This window comes from Podarcis gaigeae (genome assembly GCF_964106915.1).
Source record: "Podarcis gaigeae genome assembly, chromosome: 2".
Classification (NCBI taxonomy): Eukaryota; Metazoa; Chordata; class Lepidosauria; order Squamata; family Lacertidae; genus Podarcis; species Podarcis gaigeae.
The window spans coordinates 39,767,355-39,785,014 of record NC_139679.1 but is presented as its reverse complement, the minus strand read 5'-3'; the positions used below and the strand labels follow the sequence as shown (position 1 = coordinate 39,785,014).

Here is a 17,660-nt window from a genome sequence, read left to right as displayed (position 1 = left end):
CAACACAAATCCATTTAAGGTTACTGTATTTAAGTAACACCAGAACAAATCCTCATTTTCAATATGTACTGTCCTTTTGCTAGGAAAGCTGCAGGAAAGCAGAGCTTAATATATATACAACACATTTCTGTACCACTCTTAACATCATTTTAGGGTGGTGCACAACAGTGTTTAAAATATACATATCAAATTTAAATTAACATTACTGAAGAATATCCAACAAGGGAGAAAAGTTCAATTCTGTGCCTCATGGTGTCTGACATCTACGAGAAACCACTGCACAAGATTATTCAGTGTTTTTGGAGTGCTATGTCATCAGGAGTCGATAACACCCAACTCCAACTGTGTATAGGCATGAGTACAAAAGTACCAAATCACGTAGAGGGACAGAAGCATGCATGCAAGCTTGACCCTCAATGTCACTGCACACACCTCTTCCCTGCTCAGTCTCCAAACCTTCCCCTCTTCTATAGGGATTCTACCCACATTCACTTGTACATGATTGATCATGAAGAGAGTTGTTCTTGCATTCACATGAGGAGAATTCCTACACAAACCTTCCCTACACAAGAGAAGGTCAGGGACTGAATGAGGGAAGTGTGCATGATGAAGTTGGGGGCAGGGCTTGTACACTGGACCCAGAATCCCTACACAATTTGGTGCTTACATGTTCAGACAAGAACCTGAACACCTCTCCCATCTCTCATTTCCATTTCAGTCCTAACAGAATCAGTGACTGAGGCTGGTAATGCATTGCATGGAGCTAAAGGAATTTAAACCTAATTCAGACAAAATTAGTTGATTAGTGCAGCTGCTGGTTCACAGCAGACCGTTCTTTTTCTATAGGCATATTGCCTGTTTGTTTTATTGTTTTTAACGTTTCCGACTCTCTGGAGGGGAGTATTTCATTTTTTCCATCTTACCTTCTGCCATCAGATTTGGGGAATTTACAAGGATATACCTCAGTTTCTTGTAGAACGAGAACCATATGCTAGTTAATAAGGCCAATCTAGAAGGCATACAAGTTGCTAGACAGCTGCTGAAACAGAACTCAAAGGTTTGGGACAGGTATACAGCTCCGGCTAAAACCCCAAACTTTAGCATTCTTGTTCCAAGGATGATAAAGCTTTAACAAACTGTTTGTGACTCAATAAGAAATACTGACAGGGCAATTATGCACAGAGGACTTCTGTACAAATGCACCTGCAGGTGATCAGTGCTGCCAATCGCACATTGCCCGTGGGATCCCAGTTCTGATCACTACTGTTCCACACAGACTAATAGTACTGGGGGAAAGAGCTGTTTTTACGGTAATACCACAATAGCTCTAAATCCCCTTATCAGAAATATCATACGTTAATGCTTCCTGATTGTCACCAATCAGGGCATTATGTAGAAGGGGTCCTTGTGAATGAGAGATCTATGAGCCCAGGATCTCTGCGGAGTAGTAAAACCTTAACAGCAGCATACTGCAAGGCTACAAAGCAATATTCTAGTACAGGAAGATAACATAGCACTACCTTGCTCTTAAGGGTTTGGAAAGCCAACTGGATGGAGGGCAATTCTCACTACAACAGTTCTCAGAATTTATAGATTAACAAAAGAAACCAGTTTTAATTCTTTCCAGGTCTACAGAAAATAAGTGTACGTGCTGTGGTTATAACAGTACACTTTGCAACAGACAATGGAACAATTAGTCAAATCTATGGCAAAAGAACATTTTTAAAGGCCTTCATGCTAAGGGTGCAGATTTACCATGAGAAGGAGTGCTATGGAGCTTGAAAGCCATTATTGCAACACCTGTAAGTGCTTACGCTAGTAAAATCATTTGCCACATTTTATAGTATGACAAAAAAAAAATGAACGAAATACCAGCAACTGAAAGGACACAGAAATAATTTCACAGGAGTGAGACCATCAACAGCCAACAATCAGAGACAGTATTTCTTTCCCAAGAGGATAGGCATCTAGTAATATTGCAGCCCTGGCAAGACAACATGCACTCTTGAATCCTGCTTGATCATTCTTGTTTGCTTTGCCCAGATTTTCCAGCAGTGGCACAAGAGGTATTACAGATGTGCTGGTAAATTACATCCATACTGCTGCAGATGCCTAAAAACTGAAGCAGAAAAGCTTTGGGACAAAATTGCCTGTCCCTCTTCATCACAACAAAGAAATATATCAAACGATGTAAACGCATCCTGTAAGCATTGCCACTTTTCAAGGCAAAGCATCATAGTCATGGCATGAGACCCCAATCTTATGCATGGATGCCCAGGGAGCAGAGCCAGTGATGTGCCTGATTCCATATATATATATATATATATATATATATATATATATATGGGATGACATAACAAAATCAGTGATTTGAACATGATGAGTCCAATAATCTGATTGGGATAGCAGAGTAGTTAAATTGGAATCTACTGACAGATCCCTGCGTGATGTGAAGTAGATTGACAAAGACTGGCTTTCAACTGTTGCAACAAAATGATCCCTGTGGAAACCAAGCTGGGGGAAGGGGGATGATGTATGACAAAGTATATTTTTGTAAGGAAGCACTAGAGGCTCTTTTCTGTTCCAAAACGTAAAGGCAAATTCCTGGGCTTAACACACTTCAATTATAAGTTTATGTCTTTTATAGGTATAAAAAGTTTATGTCTTTTATAGGTCTCCAGTTCATGGGGTCTAAGGAAAATAACAAAGTAGTCCCCAGAGGCCTGCAGTCTGCTACCCCAAACCACTAAGTTACAATTTCACATTCAGCAAAAAATATTTTAAGGAAATAGATTCTCTTATTATAACTTTTTATGGAGTTTTAAGTCAGATCTAAAATATGGTATAAAAATACAATTTCCTTTATATGAGGATTGGTTTAATTTCCTAAATTACAAGTTTAACTATTTCTTGTCAGTGAGTATGAGGCAGGGGACCTTAGAGAAGACTCTTTATTCTCCTGGAAGGGTAAACATGGAACTAGCACAGTTATTTGCATTGTTTGGGCAAGTAGATTTAAGGTCACACCATTTTAGTTACCCAGAAATGTAGTGCCTTGCCCGACTCAGAAATTTGGACCTGATGAACTCCGCCAAATTGATGAAAATACTTGATTTTCTCAGAATGTTTCCGTATCCTCCACGACTCGCTATAATGTTATGTTAAAATGTTTTAGAAGTACTCAAAGCCAATATGAATTACTTATGAATTAAGAAGATTCAGAACAAAATCTAACACCCGTGCAATGGACGGCAACTCTTCAGTTGCCTTGGGACTCATCTATACAGCTGTAAATAAAACATTTTAAGTGTGTTTTAAGTGCAATATACAATGTGACACTAGTTGGTGATGGTGAGCCTTATGGAAAATTCAATGTATTTTTTTAAAAAAAACACTTTTAAAAAAGCGTTTCCAGAATGGTTTTTATAAGTGTGTAGATTCTACCTCAATTGTGCCTCAGGCTTACTTCACCAGAAGCATACGTTTCATTTTCACTGGTCCATTAATTGTTGAGGGGGGGGGGGCTATTTTACAGATCAATAGGTGTTGGAAGTATGGCAGCTACAAAAATGAAATAATACTTCACAAAAGACAACTAGATTCACAGGTTTTAGAGCTGTTCTATCAGTGAAGGCTTTTTGGAGGCAATATGCAACAACCTTATAACACCTGCATCAACTCCATCCATTATGGTCAACCATGCTTGAGAATTAAATATTTATGGTTTTAAAAGGAGAGATTTTTGTAAACTAACACTGAGTTACCCTTTGAATACCAGTACTCTCTTAAAAAAAATACACTGTCTTTCTAGAGCCAATGACAGTCAGCTGGGACAGAACATTGGGAATTGCTAATACGAATGCAGCAATAAGCTTTAAACAATAATAATGAAATATATGTTGAAAGTATTTAATAATTAATTTAAATATATATATATATTAATTCACTCATAATATGACAAATTTCTGCAAGGATCTATATTGGTGTTCATGCCTTTTTCTTTCTTTTGCTTTTTCTATTATGAAAATATCTGACAATGGGGCTAACAGACAGTTACGCTTACTGTAGCCTGCTGGAAAGTTTCACGATCATCTCCGCTTCTCTCCTTTTGAAAGTGAACGGGGCAATGTGATTACTACCCATTGTTGCTTGTGTATCACTTCAGCCAGGAAAGAGTTGTAAAAATGACAGGAAAACACAGTGCTGTTATCACATGACACAATAACACATACACACATAGTAACTGAAAAGACAGACTGCCTTTTATATACAAAATGAGCACATTTCAGTTCCTTGTTAAGGGCTAGTCTATACCTCTCTTTTTGGAAAAAAGGAAAAAAAGCAAAGTGTGTGGCAGTTCATTTAAAGCCCTTTTGAAACCACTCATACTAATGCATGAAAGCCATGGAAGGCTACAATCCAATGCCACCTTACCTAAGAGTAAATCCCTTGGAAATAAATGGGGCTTACCTCCAAGTAAGATCATTTAGGAATAGCATGCAATCCTTAATTTCAGGTGCAGTATTTCCTTTTGTCCTATGAACTACATACCTGCAATAAAATTGCTAGCTAAAATCAACTAATTAGTGCCACTGACCTTCTTTGTCACAATTTGCTACATTGTTTACCACTACATTGCTTCATCATATTGTTTCAATAAAGGTAAATTTCTTACCTGAAAACTAGTGCTTGTGTCTTGGATCCACCAATCAGGAGAAGTCACTATTACCCTACTTATTTAGATTGGAGTGAACTGAATTCTTCCCTATGAAACTGGAAGAGCTAGAAGCTAGCTTTCACTGTCCACTCTGTGATTGTGTGAGGAACAAGGAAGTTTCTGGATCCGAATCTCTCACAAGTATTTCCAGGTAAGAAATCTCCTCTTCTAACACTAACAAAACCTCCCCCTTTGCAGGGGCAGGACAAACAGGGGAGGAAGATTCAGTATGTTTACATACATAAAAACCAACGGTCAAGTCAAGACTGTTAGGAAAAGGGATGCATCAAAATCTCCTTGAGTCCTCTGCTAATTAAGGAGAGACAGAGAGGGGCACACAGAGATCTGCCAAGCTGCTCCTCTGATCTGCTTTTTAGGATTCCTGCCCCCCACAAAAAAGGAAAATCCAACCAGAGGCTCACAAGTAAGAAGAGAGAAAGTAAATTATTCTGATCTCTCAGTGGTGTTGAGGTTTCCAGTAGGAATGGGGGGTGGATACAATGACCCTTCCTAGAAATTCAAAAAAGTTAGAGAAGAAACGAAGTCCTTAAGGCATCTTCTTCAAGGATCTAAGGTGAGATACACACGATAAATAATGCCTTAGGCAACTGCGAGGGTTGTACCACTGTTCCTAAAGCAACGTGTATATGAAAGCATCCTTCGGAAGAGTAAAATGATAAGGAACCTTGTCTAAGACAGTGGAGATGAGCTCACCATATCTGATAATCATTCCGGCGATCTCTATTGTGAAATATAGTGAACTGTAATGGTTGGCATGGAGACAGTCTTTACTCAAATATAATAATTCTATTAATTCTTGTCAAAAAAAATGTACTGGAATTAATTCTCTCTGCAGATTTTACTTTTCTAAATCCTGAACCTTCGTCAAGGAAAAAGAAAAACCTGAGTTGGAAGGTGCCTGCCCCAACCCTTGAGGGGAAGCTTGAAGCTGCATGAAAAGGACATGGGGGGCAGTTCTCCAGCTAGAGTTTTAAAATATTCTGGGGCTGTTCAACAAAGGTACTCTGAAGAAGAAAGCTTAGGGGGAACTTGCCAGTCTAGTGCTTCCTCTTCTATTCTAGATGCACAGAATCATTAGGTACTTCGGGATTAAAGTCATGTTCCAGCAGAAATGATTTAATTACGGCCAAATCTCCCTTGCTCTGATTTTATTTTGTTTTTTTAAGACCTGAAGATTTAACACAATGCCATCCCATTTGAGAATCTGTCCATGCTGCAGCCTTCAGAATCAAGAACTTTGGTTCAACTTCATCAAGTTTTGAAGTGTTTACTTTGGATCTTAGTGCCTATCTTAGGAAACCATGCTCCAACTGCAGTAACTTATTCCTCTACATGCAAGTAACCTGGATGGCCTCAACAATTCTGTATTCAAAGAGAAACTAATGACTTATGAACGTAGTAAAGATGTTGATCTGGATCACTTGCAAACCCCTTTCGAGCTCTCCAGCCATATTCACTTCCCCTCAATGCTGTCAGTTTTATAGTGTATAGCAAGAAAAGTGCCGTGTAAAAGACTTAGCAGGAACAGTGAACTATTGGGGTTCAAGAATTAAGCAGAATTCTTTCTGATGAAATGTAACAAGGTGATGGTCAGCTTGAAAGTATCTGTTTGTATCTCACTTCTTGCAAAGAAATACAGTCTAGAGATCTGGAGGACTTAGCTATACAGCTGCAAACAAAATGTTTTCAATGTGTTGTAAAGTGCAATATAATGTACAATTGTGACACTAGATGCCGACTGTGAGCTATAGCAAATTCCATGCATTTTTCAAAACGATTTTAGAAAAAGCATTTTCACAACGTTTTTAACCTGTGTGTAGATTCCACCCAATGAATGCCAGAGCTTACCAATCTGCTTTAGCTGAAGCAGCTAAAACTCAGTAAACAGGGCAGAACCAGCTTGGGAAAAACTCTTACCTGGCCTTTTACTGTCAAGAAAGCCATGTATGTACAAGCTTTCCCCACTCACTCTCTGCAGCCACTGTGCAACACACACAGCTGCACTGCATCAGGGAAGAAGCATACCTGCTGCTGTTCTGGCAAAGTGTTGTATCTCCCAGTTGTGCCTTTGGGAAGCGGAAACTCTTATGTCTGATCTTTTACAATATGGGAGAAAAGCACCAAGGAACATGAAATATTTCTAGTCTCAATGTGGTTCACTATAGCAGCCTCCAGGACTCATTAACAGGGCTCCATAGATGATATAAATACCCAACCAGGGCTGCAACAATTGTGAGTCAAACATAAATCACCACAGTACCAGAACAGCCCCTAGGGTCTACAGATGTTATTGTGCATTCTGTATCTTACTGTATAGTTTACCTAGAATTAAGCAACAGACTCATGTGCATGGAGGACTGTATATCTACCACCTCAGCAAACTTTCAGAATAATCTACAATCAATCTAGGGAAAAAGTTGACCCTAATCCATCCAAATCAGAAGAAGCCAAGCCAGAGGTAGAAAAAAAGGAGGGTGAAATGGAAGAGTGAGTAGTAACAATACTGATCTATCATAGGACTCATGTGAACCTTCCCACTGTGGAAGTTGTTGCTATGTTAATATTCTATGGTGAAACTATGAAAATGAAGTACTACACTGTTTACAAAACACAAAATGAGAATCTCTGCCAATCTATACTACACAGAAGAAAGAATTACAGGCAACCCCCGATTTGTGGGGGGGTTGCATGCCAGGTTACTGTGCACGATGGTGGAGCACACATAAGCCCACTCTGCCCCAATAAGCCTCCTTTTCCAGCCACTTCCAGGTCAATTTGATGCGCATGCGCACAAACAGGCGCAAATAAGTTGTTGCCTTTATATACATGTGGCATCTGAGGTAACTGCTAATTCAGGAGATCTAATTCAGGCTTTGGCAATGAACTAGACACACCAAAAAAACATCAAGTCAGAGTAACTAGTCTTAAATTTATCAAGTTAAAATTATAGGACCAATACAGACATATTACAATTACATGTATGTAACATCATTTTAATCACAATGTTAGCACATAAAGTAACTTTTACAACACACATAAAGAACTCTGCTCCTTAACTAGCCAAGGTGACAGGAGAAGGCACAAGACGGTGCAATAAAGTGTGAATAAACTCTAACCTGGTGGTGGGCACACTGGCAGCAGTTTTCCACAAAGCTTTATGCCTAATTTACATTTAGCTGCAGAACAAACCAGGCAGCTTCACCTTGAATAAAGTAGCCACAGCTTTCTACAGAAAGAAAGCTAACATTATGCTAAAACCAGTTCTTCCTTATAAACAGAGAAGCCCGCAAGCACACATTGATACTTATCACCAAGTATATTTATCCCCTTCTGAAACCACTTTTCACCTGAACAATGTGTTTTGGTAATCTCCTCCATAGCTGTTTTCTGGGGGGCAGTTGAATTCTGGACAGAGAAAATCTTGGAATGAAGAGCTTTAAAGAAGATACATTCCTTTCCTCAACCTGCCTGTAATAAAAGCTGCAATTTCTTATCTGAAAATTCCATCACTGAAGCCCCTGAACACAACCTGTGAACCCAACAAAGTATGCCTAAGGGGCAATTAAATGTGGGTAAGGAGCAGTATAACCAATGACTGCCATTAGCTTTAAGGACACAAAGATCAAGCAAATTGTCCAACATTTTCAATCGTTTAGAAAAATAGGATAAAGCCTTCAAAACTGAGCCCAAATGCCTAGCCTCCACAGGAGAAACTATCCTCTCTGAAATGTCAGCATTACCCATCTAGATGAATGGGATGACAAACTACATCCCCAAAATCTAATCAACACAGTTATGTTTAGGCTGCTCTTTTATACAGAATGAAGAATAACAACCAACTCATAGAATAAAGAATAGTAACAAACTAACAAAGCACTATCTACAATGACTGGAAAACAAGATTTAATCCAATAACAGCAAATTGCCTCATTCACAGCACATATGGACTTCCATACCATGTAACAAAGTAAATATCCAACACAAGAAAAGGTGTCTGGAAGAAGAATGACATATTAGAAAAACCCACATTAGCAAAAGATTTTCAAAAAGAATTTAAGATTTTTTAAAATGTTATGATCCTTACTTGTTAACATACCAGCTCCTAAGAAAACCTTCATAAATCTGAGACATAAGATGATAAAAAATTAACCACTGAACACTCGAAGTGCAATGCTAGACAAGACTACTCAGAAGTAAGTCCCACTGACTTCAGTGGGGCTTGTTCCCAGGTAAGCAGGTACAGGATTGCAGCCTAAATACTAAATGAGGAGTTTGTAAAGGTGAGGGGAACAAATGGATAAAACAAGCCTTTCCTATTTCAAAAGAACTACCCAACACAAATTTTATAATAGAAACAGACTTCCTTTCACAGACTACATAACAAGTTTATTCTCAAAACAGATTATTGATGATGTTCAGTGTAAAATGTAAGATATATTTATCTATACAGTGGGTGGTCTAGAAAAAACCCTAACACAATATTTGGGAAGCTTGCTGTTGCAGAAAAAAATTATTTCTCCCCTTGTCCAACCTACTTTATCAAAATAGTCTTGTTCAAAGCAATACCACCAGCTGCCTGATGAGCCTGAAATTAGGGATTTTATTATTAGATGCAAGAAGAACTGCCAGACAAGAACAGCTATTATCTACAGAAATTCCTGTTCAGAAAGTCACTGGATGAAAAATATGACTACTAAAGAAAGTCACTAGAAGGTGATGAGTTAACTTACTAAGAATAAAGGTCTTATGAAGGTGAAATCTATCAAAGAGAAAAAGTTGAAAGACAAAAGTTGTGCAGAACCACTACAAAGAGAAAGCACCTATGACGTTATTGTGAAAAGATTGTGTCCAGCTAGCTTATATATTCTAACATGGGGAGTAAGTCCTAAGTCCTTAAATTAATATGGTATTTTATAAATGGTGGTACTGCTGGATGCCAGAACTCTGCAGGCTGAACCTTGCTTCTCTTCTTTTTGGATGAGAAACTGGACATCTTAGAAGAATGTCTACTGAAATATCTGCATGTTCTGGTTTTCAGAACTGACCTTATAAGTAACAGGAATACTTTTCCAAAGTCCATCTATAATTACTTGGATAGCTTTAGAATCAAAACAAGGAAGAGTTTCTAAATAAGGAAATGAAACGGATATATTCGTAGGAAATAGAAAGCTCTGAGCTATATGAACAAAGCCGCAACATACAGACACACATACATGGCAGAATTGTCCAAAGGAAGTACAAGCAACTGGAGGAATGACAGGCACAAAGCTCTGAGGATTTTTACTCTGCCGGACTTAAAAAACCTCACAAGAGAATATAAAGGAGATGCTGACTGCACAGCCTGAGAAGTTACCCATCAGTCCAGATTGGTGGATCTGAGGACACAAGGCTTGTATTTCAAGAGACATTCTGCTGCATTAAACAACCAATTGTTGGATACTCCACTTTACACTGAATCTGTATATAAGGCTGTCTGTAACACCTTTCTTGGAAACTTACATGGTTCTAGTAACTTCTCACCACCTCTTAGATTTCTAAAAAAAAAGAATCCTCTCAATTTTAAAACTAAGATGTGTCACACAAATATCTTAAAAACAAATACAGGAATAAAAACTTTGCAAACTTGAAAAGCAGCAGGCATAGGTTTATGCAGTCCGTGAGTGAGATTAACCATAAGGCAGGAGTGGCTAAACTGTGGTTGGCAGCGTGGGGCCACATTTGGTCACGCTCATTAGGGCTGATGGGAATTTGTAGTCCAATAATATCTGGAGGACTACAGGTAAGCTACCTCTGCCATATGGAGATGACTTGCCAGCAAATGACAGGACTTTTTTTTTGGTACAGTTCAAAGGAGTAGTCTTGCTTTAAGCCTTTAGGTAAAACAGCTTATTTGAAGTTCCAAAAATACATGAGAAAATGTTACATAAACAGAACATCCTACGTCTCAGTCCAGACTACAATTTTAACTTCTGAACTGCCTACAAAATTTGTGTGACAAAGGAAAGTGCTTTATCTTCCTACTTCAAAATGGTTCCATCTGGTGGAATTTCTGGCTTTATACTCACATGTGTGGATTCTGAAAAGGAACTCCAGGGTTCAAAGTAAATCGCGCTGTGGATTTGAAAGGTGGGTTTGCAAAATTCAACTTCAGTGCTCTGCGCTTACCTGAGAGATAAACAAACACACAAAAAACACTCTTGTCGGCAAGAGAACATGTATTACTGTATTGAAAGCATCCAAAATAAACCAGAACCAAAAAATGTAACATATTCTTCCCTACATGAAACATTTCACATAAACAATGTCATTTAATATTGCAATATCAATAGATTAGTCATTGGACAGGGCTTCTGAACTTAACACCAAATTGAGCTACTGAGTAAGTCTGAATCTGACAAACAGCTTCTTTGGTCTACAAATGCCCTTGTTTTTACAATTATACTAAAACCCCTTCCTTTAATGCTGGTGGCTAGCCGCAAAATATTTCCCATGTATTCATATTTTTGATAATATTGCTAGGTCAAGGGTCAAAATATATCACCTCATTATTCTGAAGCACTAACATGCATAGGATGTGTACACGGTTCAATAAAAATGGGCAGGAACACAGCCTTGACTGTAGCTTGAATTACCACTACGTGATGTAGCTGGGTCACAAAATCCAGCAAAAGTAACTAGCAAAAACAAGCCCATACTGTTGCCTACTGAAGGGAGATGTGCAGGTCTGCATGCAACTGAGAAAACATTCTGGGCATGAGAAAGAATGTGTAGATCAGTGCGCATATAGGAGTATGCTAGCATATGCACATGTATCTGTGAGCCCAAATGTGTGAATGCAGGAGAGTAAGGACATGCAGATAAAATTAGGTACATGTGCTTTTTTTGTAGCCAATGGGCAATGGGGAACTCCTCGCTTAAAAAGAAGAAGAATCTGCTGGCATACTAATACATATAGCATCTATAAATGTGTGTAAGTTTCCTAAGCATAAATACATTGCTGTATCTCACAACTATAACAAGTGGCAAGTTAAAGCTGCAGTTGAACTTAAAGTTGAGCCTATCAAACATTTTACTACCATGTATTCTGCAATGAAGTGTGCCGAGAACACCCCATGTTTACTGACTGTCTGGTTTTTCATACCTCCTATCTCCTCACAGCAACAGTCTTCATGTCAAGGAAGCAGGAAGCCCCAGTTTGAGAAGAAGTAAAGGAGATTAATGAGGCACCATAGCACAGATTCCACTTAGCAAACTTCAATAATAAATGTTTTGTGCAGACAGACAGGTTATGGAAATAATGTCTGGATTAAACTTGATCTATTTTAACACATTGAGGAAAAGAATTTAAATTGCCTAACTCAATAACAGAATTAAAATTCTGATGCAAAATTTGAGTATTTCTAAAAATAATGTACTTCCTTTGTTAGCAAAGGGATGAACTGACCTAGGTTTTTAAAAACAGCTTATGAACATTTCTGTTATTCAATCATAGAATTATAGAACTGCAGGGTGACCCACGAGGATCATCTAGTTCAACCTCCTTGCAATGCATAGGAATGATTGGCATATGACACTTTAATACAAACACACTTTAACAAGGAAGTGAATTGATGGGATTTATTTCCAAGAGAGTAATCAACTGGACACTTCAGAAAACTGCCTGCTAGATTTAGCCTACAATCCCATAACCACTTACCTGGGAGTAAACCCTACGGAACTCAATGGGAATTACTTCTGAGTCAACATGTATAGGATTGTACAGTATGGTCTTAAGCACCTGGGCCCTGCATCTCAGTAGCTAACGTAAGCAAGAAATTCAACTAAACCAACATGGCATGCATTTTAACCTCGTTGTTTTTGCTGTATTGCTCTTCTGTTACCCTCATGTTCTTTCATACACACATGCATACGCACATATATAGCAGCTAATTCAAACTTTTCATTTGCACAAGCTCAAGGCATATGGCTTACCACAAAGCCTCAATCATACCACTCTACACTGACATATCTAAACAGTAGATTAAAAGCAACTGCAGGAGTGCATCTTCCTCACCGCTTTCTGCATGCTAACAGGAAAGATGGTATCAGCAACTTAGTGGTTCACATAATACCAGAAAGGCCCAAATCACAGGAACCCCACAAGACCCAATTAATAAACCCAAGTCTATGGATATATGACACTAAAACTAGTTAGGTAATTTCTGCTAGCTTTCGTTGACATCACACTGTTGTGTGACACCACCAGAGCCTCATACCTCCCAAGTGACTCTATTTCTGATGCTGCAAGAACAAGAGGATTAACTCATATACACCTGCAACATTGGGCTATTAATTCCGAAAAGCTGGGAAGCCTATCTAATTGAATGCAATTCTAGATATGCCTGGAACAGAAAACACTTCTACTTTTAAAAAAAATCCACTCAAAAAACCTCCATACCTATTTTATTAAAAGTCTGATTTTTGTGACTTGGCCTGTGTCTACAGATTTAAGCAGTACATATGAAATAAACATTGGGTTCAGTTCCTTGATTCTGTACACACACATTATGCACCAGGTTGGTGCACAGATAACATTATTGCAGGTCAGGGTTGCCTTTTCTGTCTTCCCCAGAAACTACAATGATGCTGTTACAAGACCAGAACCTGGTACACGAATGCCATCATTGTATTCTGTTCCAGGAAAAATTGGGAGAAACAAACAAACAAAAATGGTCACATTTGAAGAATAAGGCCTTGTTGTAGGGTACTGGTTGTTGGATGCAGTACACGTACTCAATATTCACATTCAACATGGGAACTGCACTGATTTACATACTGATCTCTGCTCCTCCCAACAGCAGACATGGAGATTAGTGGTATTAAATCAATAAAAAGTCCAGCCAAGAGACTAGAAAGAATGCTGTGCACAACCAACCCATATTCATACCTGTCTTCTGTGCATATTTATTCCCACATTTTCTGTTTAGAATTTTGCTTTAGGACCAATAATTTAGAAGGATGCCACTTGGACATCAATACATTCTGCTGCCTGGCCCCTTTGGAGGGCAACTCTAGGGCTAAGCAGACAATTCCTTTTGTGCTTCCCAAGAATTAATGTTTTCAGTGGTGCAAAATGGGGGTTAGTGATGACAAAGACAAATAAGGCATTATAGATCTAAGAAAGAGCTTGAATCCAGAGATCCTATGTGTGTAGCTCTTCTCAGAGGATTCTCCAGTAGGCAGAAGAGACGTGTGATTTTATTCAAGCCTTCCTTCGTTCCCCCAGAAAATCTACTCTAGAGGGTTGGGTTTTGAAGCAGCACATAGTTCAATAAAACACTTTGCTATGCAGGAGAAGGAAGGACCTCTTTTAAACCACAGTGTAAGAATTTTGCTAAGAGAATCTCGTATTGATTAACAAAAATAGTACATGTAGCTGTCCTGGTTATGGATGAGCTGGGAATAAATATCAGTAGTATAACCTAAAGATCTTCAACCAAAAGGCACAATGAAGAACACTATCTCTATATTAAATTTAATGCCAGACTATACTGTTCCCCTTTACAGAAATTCTTCACAAGCTCTGATGATTTGTTTCATGAGTAGTATTGAAAGCCAAGTATTCAGACAGCAGAAAAATAGCTGTCCTGAAAGCATTCCCTAGTCCAGTGTTTCTCAAACTGTTTGATGTGGTGGACCAGCAACTCCCACCCCACTGATGTGCCAGGAACTGGTACCATATTTGGTCCCTGAAACATCCCTCCCAGCTTGGGCTGTGGTGGAGTTGTTGTGGACCAGCAGCTGATGGTTTGCAGACGAGCACAAATCCATGGGCCACCACTTTGAGTAGCACTGCCCTGGTCTGCCTTTTGAGATTCCAAAAAAGGGGAAAGGACAGAATGGAGTATGAAAAAGGACAAGCTTCTTCCTTAATTTGTGATGGATGTACAGAACCATCCCCACCTTCCAGGTCTTGTCCCTATGTCTCACATTTTAACTTCTAGCTCTTCTCTCGTTACTACTTTGGAACTGAAGAAAATACTTCTCTAGTCCAAAGTATATTTTAAAGTCTGGTCAATTTAAGAATAATAGGGAGGGCAGTAGGATGAGCATTCTAGCACTACTTGCTCCACCCCTTCCCTTCACCACTGTTTCAGTCATCTTACAGCAAATGGAAGGCAAATGTATAAAGTGTAGAAGGTTGTTTATATGCAGACACATGCACATTTCAGAAGCCTGGAAAGAACAAGTAACTTCAGAGCTAGTGCACTCATCTGCATTGTCCACATCATGTGTTCACATTGCCTTAATTGTACCATTTGCTAGGGCTTCTGTGTGTGTTATTTCTGGTAGTACTCTCCCCAAATACTTCTTGCAACCAATTGCTAACAACTCCTCCTTAGTGGAGATGGCACTCATCAGTCACTGATTCTCTTGAGTTTGCCAGAATTCTGTAGCTAGTCACCTTCTCGCTGCATGAAGACTTAAGTGTGTAGACAGGAGAAAGGTTTTTTAAAAACCCAGCCAGGACACTACCATCATTATAGATCATGTGTGAACCAGGGACTTGCCAGATTAAGAAGAGGTTTGCTTCTTTAGAAACTCATTTGAAAAGAACTACTACAGAAAGAAGAATGGATGGAAAGTTTGGGTTAATAATTTTGACACGTTTAGGGAGAATGGAAAGTAACCCTCCTGCCAAAACTAGTTATGGGAAAAAACTGGGATAATCTCTCTGGTTAGGATAACATTTTTTAAGATTGCAGGAATGGGAGCTATGTTCTTGACTGATCTAGCAGGTGTTGAGTTGTATTCAACATAGTGCTAAGGTGGAGCTCAAGTGAAGCATAGTGCTAAGGTCAGCACAAGGATTTCACCCTGTGCAATGAAATGTTCTCCCCATCTTCCGCTTGCATGCCCTCTAAATCTGTTCTGGGGCTTCTTCTCTATCCTTCAGGGATTTTGGGATGGCATGGGGTGCATGTGGGGGAAAGAAACAAGGTGAAATCCCCTTGTGCTAGCACAAGATTTAGTTGAATACTGTCCACAAAGAAAAGAAATGAGAGTGGTTAGGGCAGGACTGCTTCTAAATGCTTCCTCCAGTGAACCACCAGCATACCCTCCATTGCATAGGAAATCACTGATCATCCTGCCCCATTCACAGCTTTCCATTTCTTTCATTCCCCCCCAAAAAAACTGGGGCAATTTAATACTATCTCTTGATTTGAGAGATTGTGTCGCAATTCTGATCTTCTGGGGATTCAAAACTCTTTAATGTACCGTATTTTTCGCCATGTAGGACACACTTTTCCCCCTCCAAAAATGAAGGGGAAATGTGTGTGCGTCCTATGGGGTGAATGCAGGCTTTCGCTGAAGCCTGGAGAGCGAGAGGCGTCAGTGCGCACCAACACCTCTCGCTCTCCAGGCTCCAGGAAACTATCCGCAAGCCTTGCACACCCGGGGAGGGGGGAGATCCCCCGGGCGCGCACGGCTTGCAGGCGGCAGCCTGCAGCGCGGAGCACGAGGCGCCCTCCGGAGGACGCCCCGTGCTTCATGCAGGTGTCCGCAGCCTGCCGCCTGGCGCATGAGTAGCCCTGAAGCAGAGCGCCCCTCGCGCCGGGCAGACATCGGCCAGCCCCACAAGCTCGGAGGACAGCGGGGAGGCGCAGCGCCGCCATCCCACTGTTCCCCAACCTGGTTTTGGGGGGGAGATAAAGGGGGGGGGAAATTCCTTTATTTCCCCCCCAAAAAAGTAGGTGCGTCCTATGGGACGGAGCGTCTTATGGGACGAAAAATACGGTAGTTAGTTTTAAGATATAAAAAGCTGCATAAAATACAAATAACCAGGATAATATTTGTTTCCACAGGGAATATTTGTTTGCAAGGAAAGACCATATTTCTAAGCCTTAAGATTAAAACCACTGTCAATTGTTAGCCACCTCCAGAATTATTACAAATATCACCAGTTTTAGAACTGTTCCCTAAAGCATACTTACATGAAATGATGTTCCACTTAAATCACTTGAACTGATTTCTAATTAAAGGTATTTAGGAAGGGAGTGCCTGCAAATTGCATTAACAGAGGCATAGAGAGTTTTGAAATGTCCAAGAACTATGACTTGACGGCCACGAGGTTTATGCAAATTTTATAAGCTTTGCTCATTATGAATAAAAATATGCAAATAATCTGTGGTCTACCTACTTATGCTACTTTTTCTGATGTGACCTTCACAGCTGCCCAAGTTACTCAGTCCCCATTTATTATTTCTGCTAGAAATATACTGCTATAGACAACTTCATTAATCTTTTAAGAAGCCATCTGCTTCCCCCCCCCCCCGAAAAAAACAAGGAGTCCTTAATGGCACGAAGTGGTGACTGTAGAATGAAGTCATAAGACAAAAGATTTAAGCAATAGGTAGAGCATAAGAAGCCAGAGGAAAAAGGAAGCTAAAGCATTAGCTCTTGTTTTACACAAGCATCTTGCTTGGAGGGACCACAACTCAGGGACAAAACAGAAAGGATGGTTTTCATTTCACTTTTAAATAGTAAATAGGAACTAAGACTCCTACTCCTGAAAACTGGACTGGAACTACAGGAAGGAGAAGGGAATCTTTAACCCTAGTGCAGGGGTCAGCAACCTTTTTCAGCAGTGGGCCAGTCCACCGTCCCTCAGACCATGTGGTGGGCTGGACTATATATTTTTTTGGGAGGGGGGGATGAACGAATTCCTATGCCCCACAAATAACCCAGAGATGCATTTTAAATAAAAGAACACATTCTACTCATGTAAAAACACACTGATTCCTGGACCATCCGCGGGCCGGATTGAGAAGGCGAATGGGCCGCATCCGGGCCCCGGACCTTAGGTTGCCTACCCCTGCCCTAGTTTGAACCTGGGTCCCATCCTCCTGTGGTTACCTGTAGTAGCTATGGGGCCTCTTAT

At 39.8% G+C, this 17,660-nt stretch overlaps 1 protein-coding gene across 12 annotated transcripts in view; it reads right to left on the bottom strand.

Moving 5' to 3' along the window:
• Positions 1-17,660, bottom strand: part of MAP2K4 (mitogen-activated protein kinase kinase 4) — a 47,775-nt gene that overhangs the window by 18,187 nt on the left and 11,928 nt on the right. For 3 of the 12 annotated variants that reach the window (XM_083725867.1, XM_083725874.1, XM_083725876.1), the window contains 3 exons: positions 11,880-11,903; positions 10,804-10,903; positions 4,064-4,159 (listed from right to left, as the gene is read on the bottom strand). In XM_083725867.1, coding sequence (XP_083581993.1) covers positions 4,064-4,159; positions 10,804-10,903; positions 11,880-11,903 — 220 coding nt within the window. The remainder of the gene's footprint in view (positions 1-4,063; positions 4,160-10,803; positions 10,904-11,879; positions 11,904-17,660) is intronic. The other 9 variants (XM_083725872.1, XM_083725878.1, XM_083725869.1 and 6 more) reach the window with 3 other exon arrangements.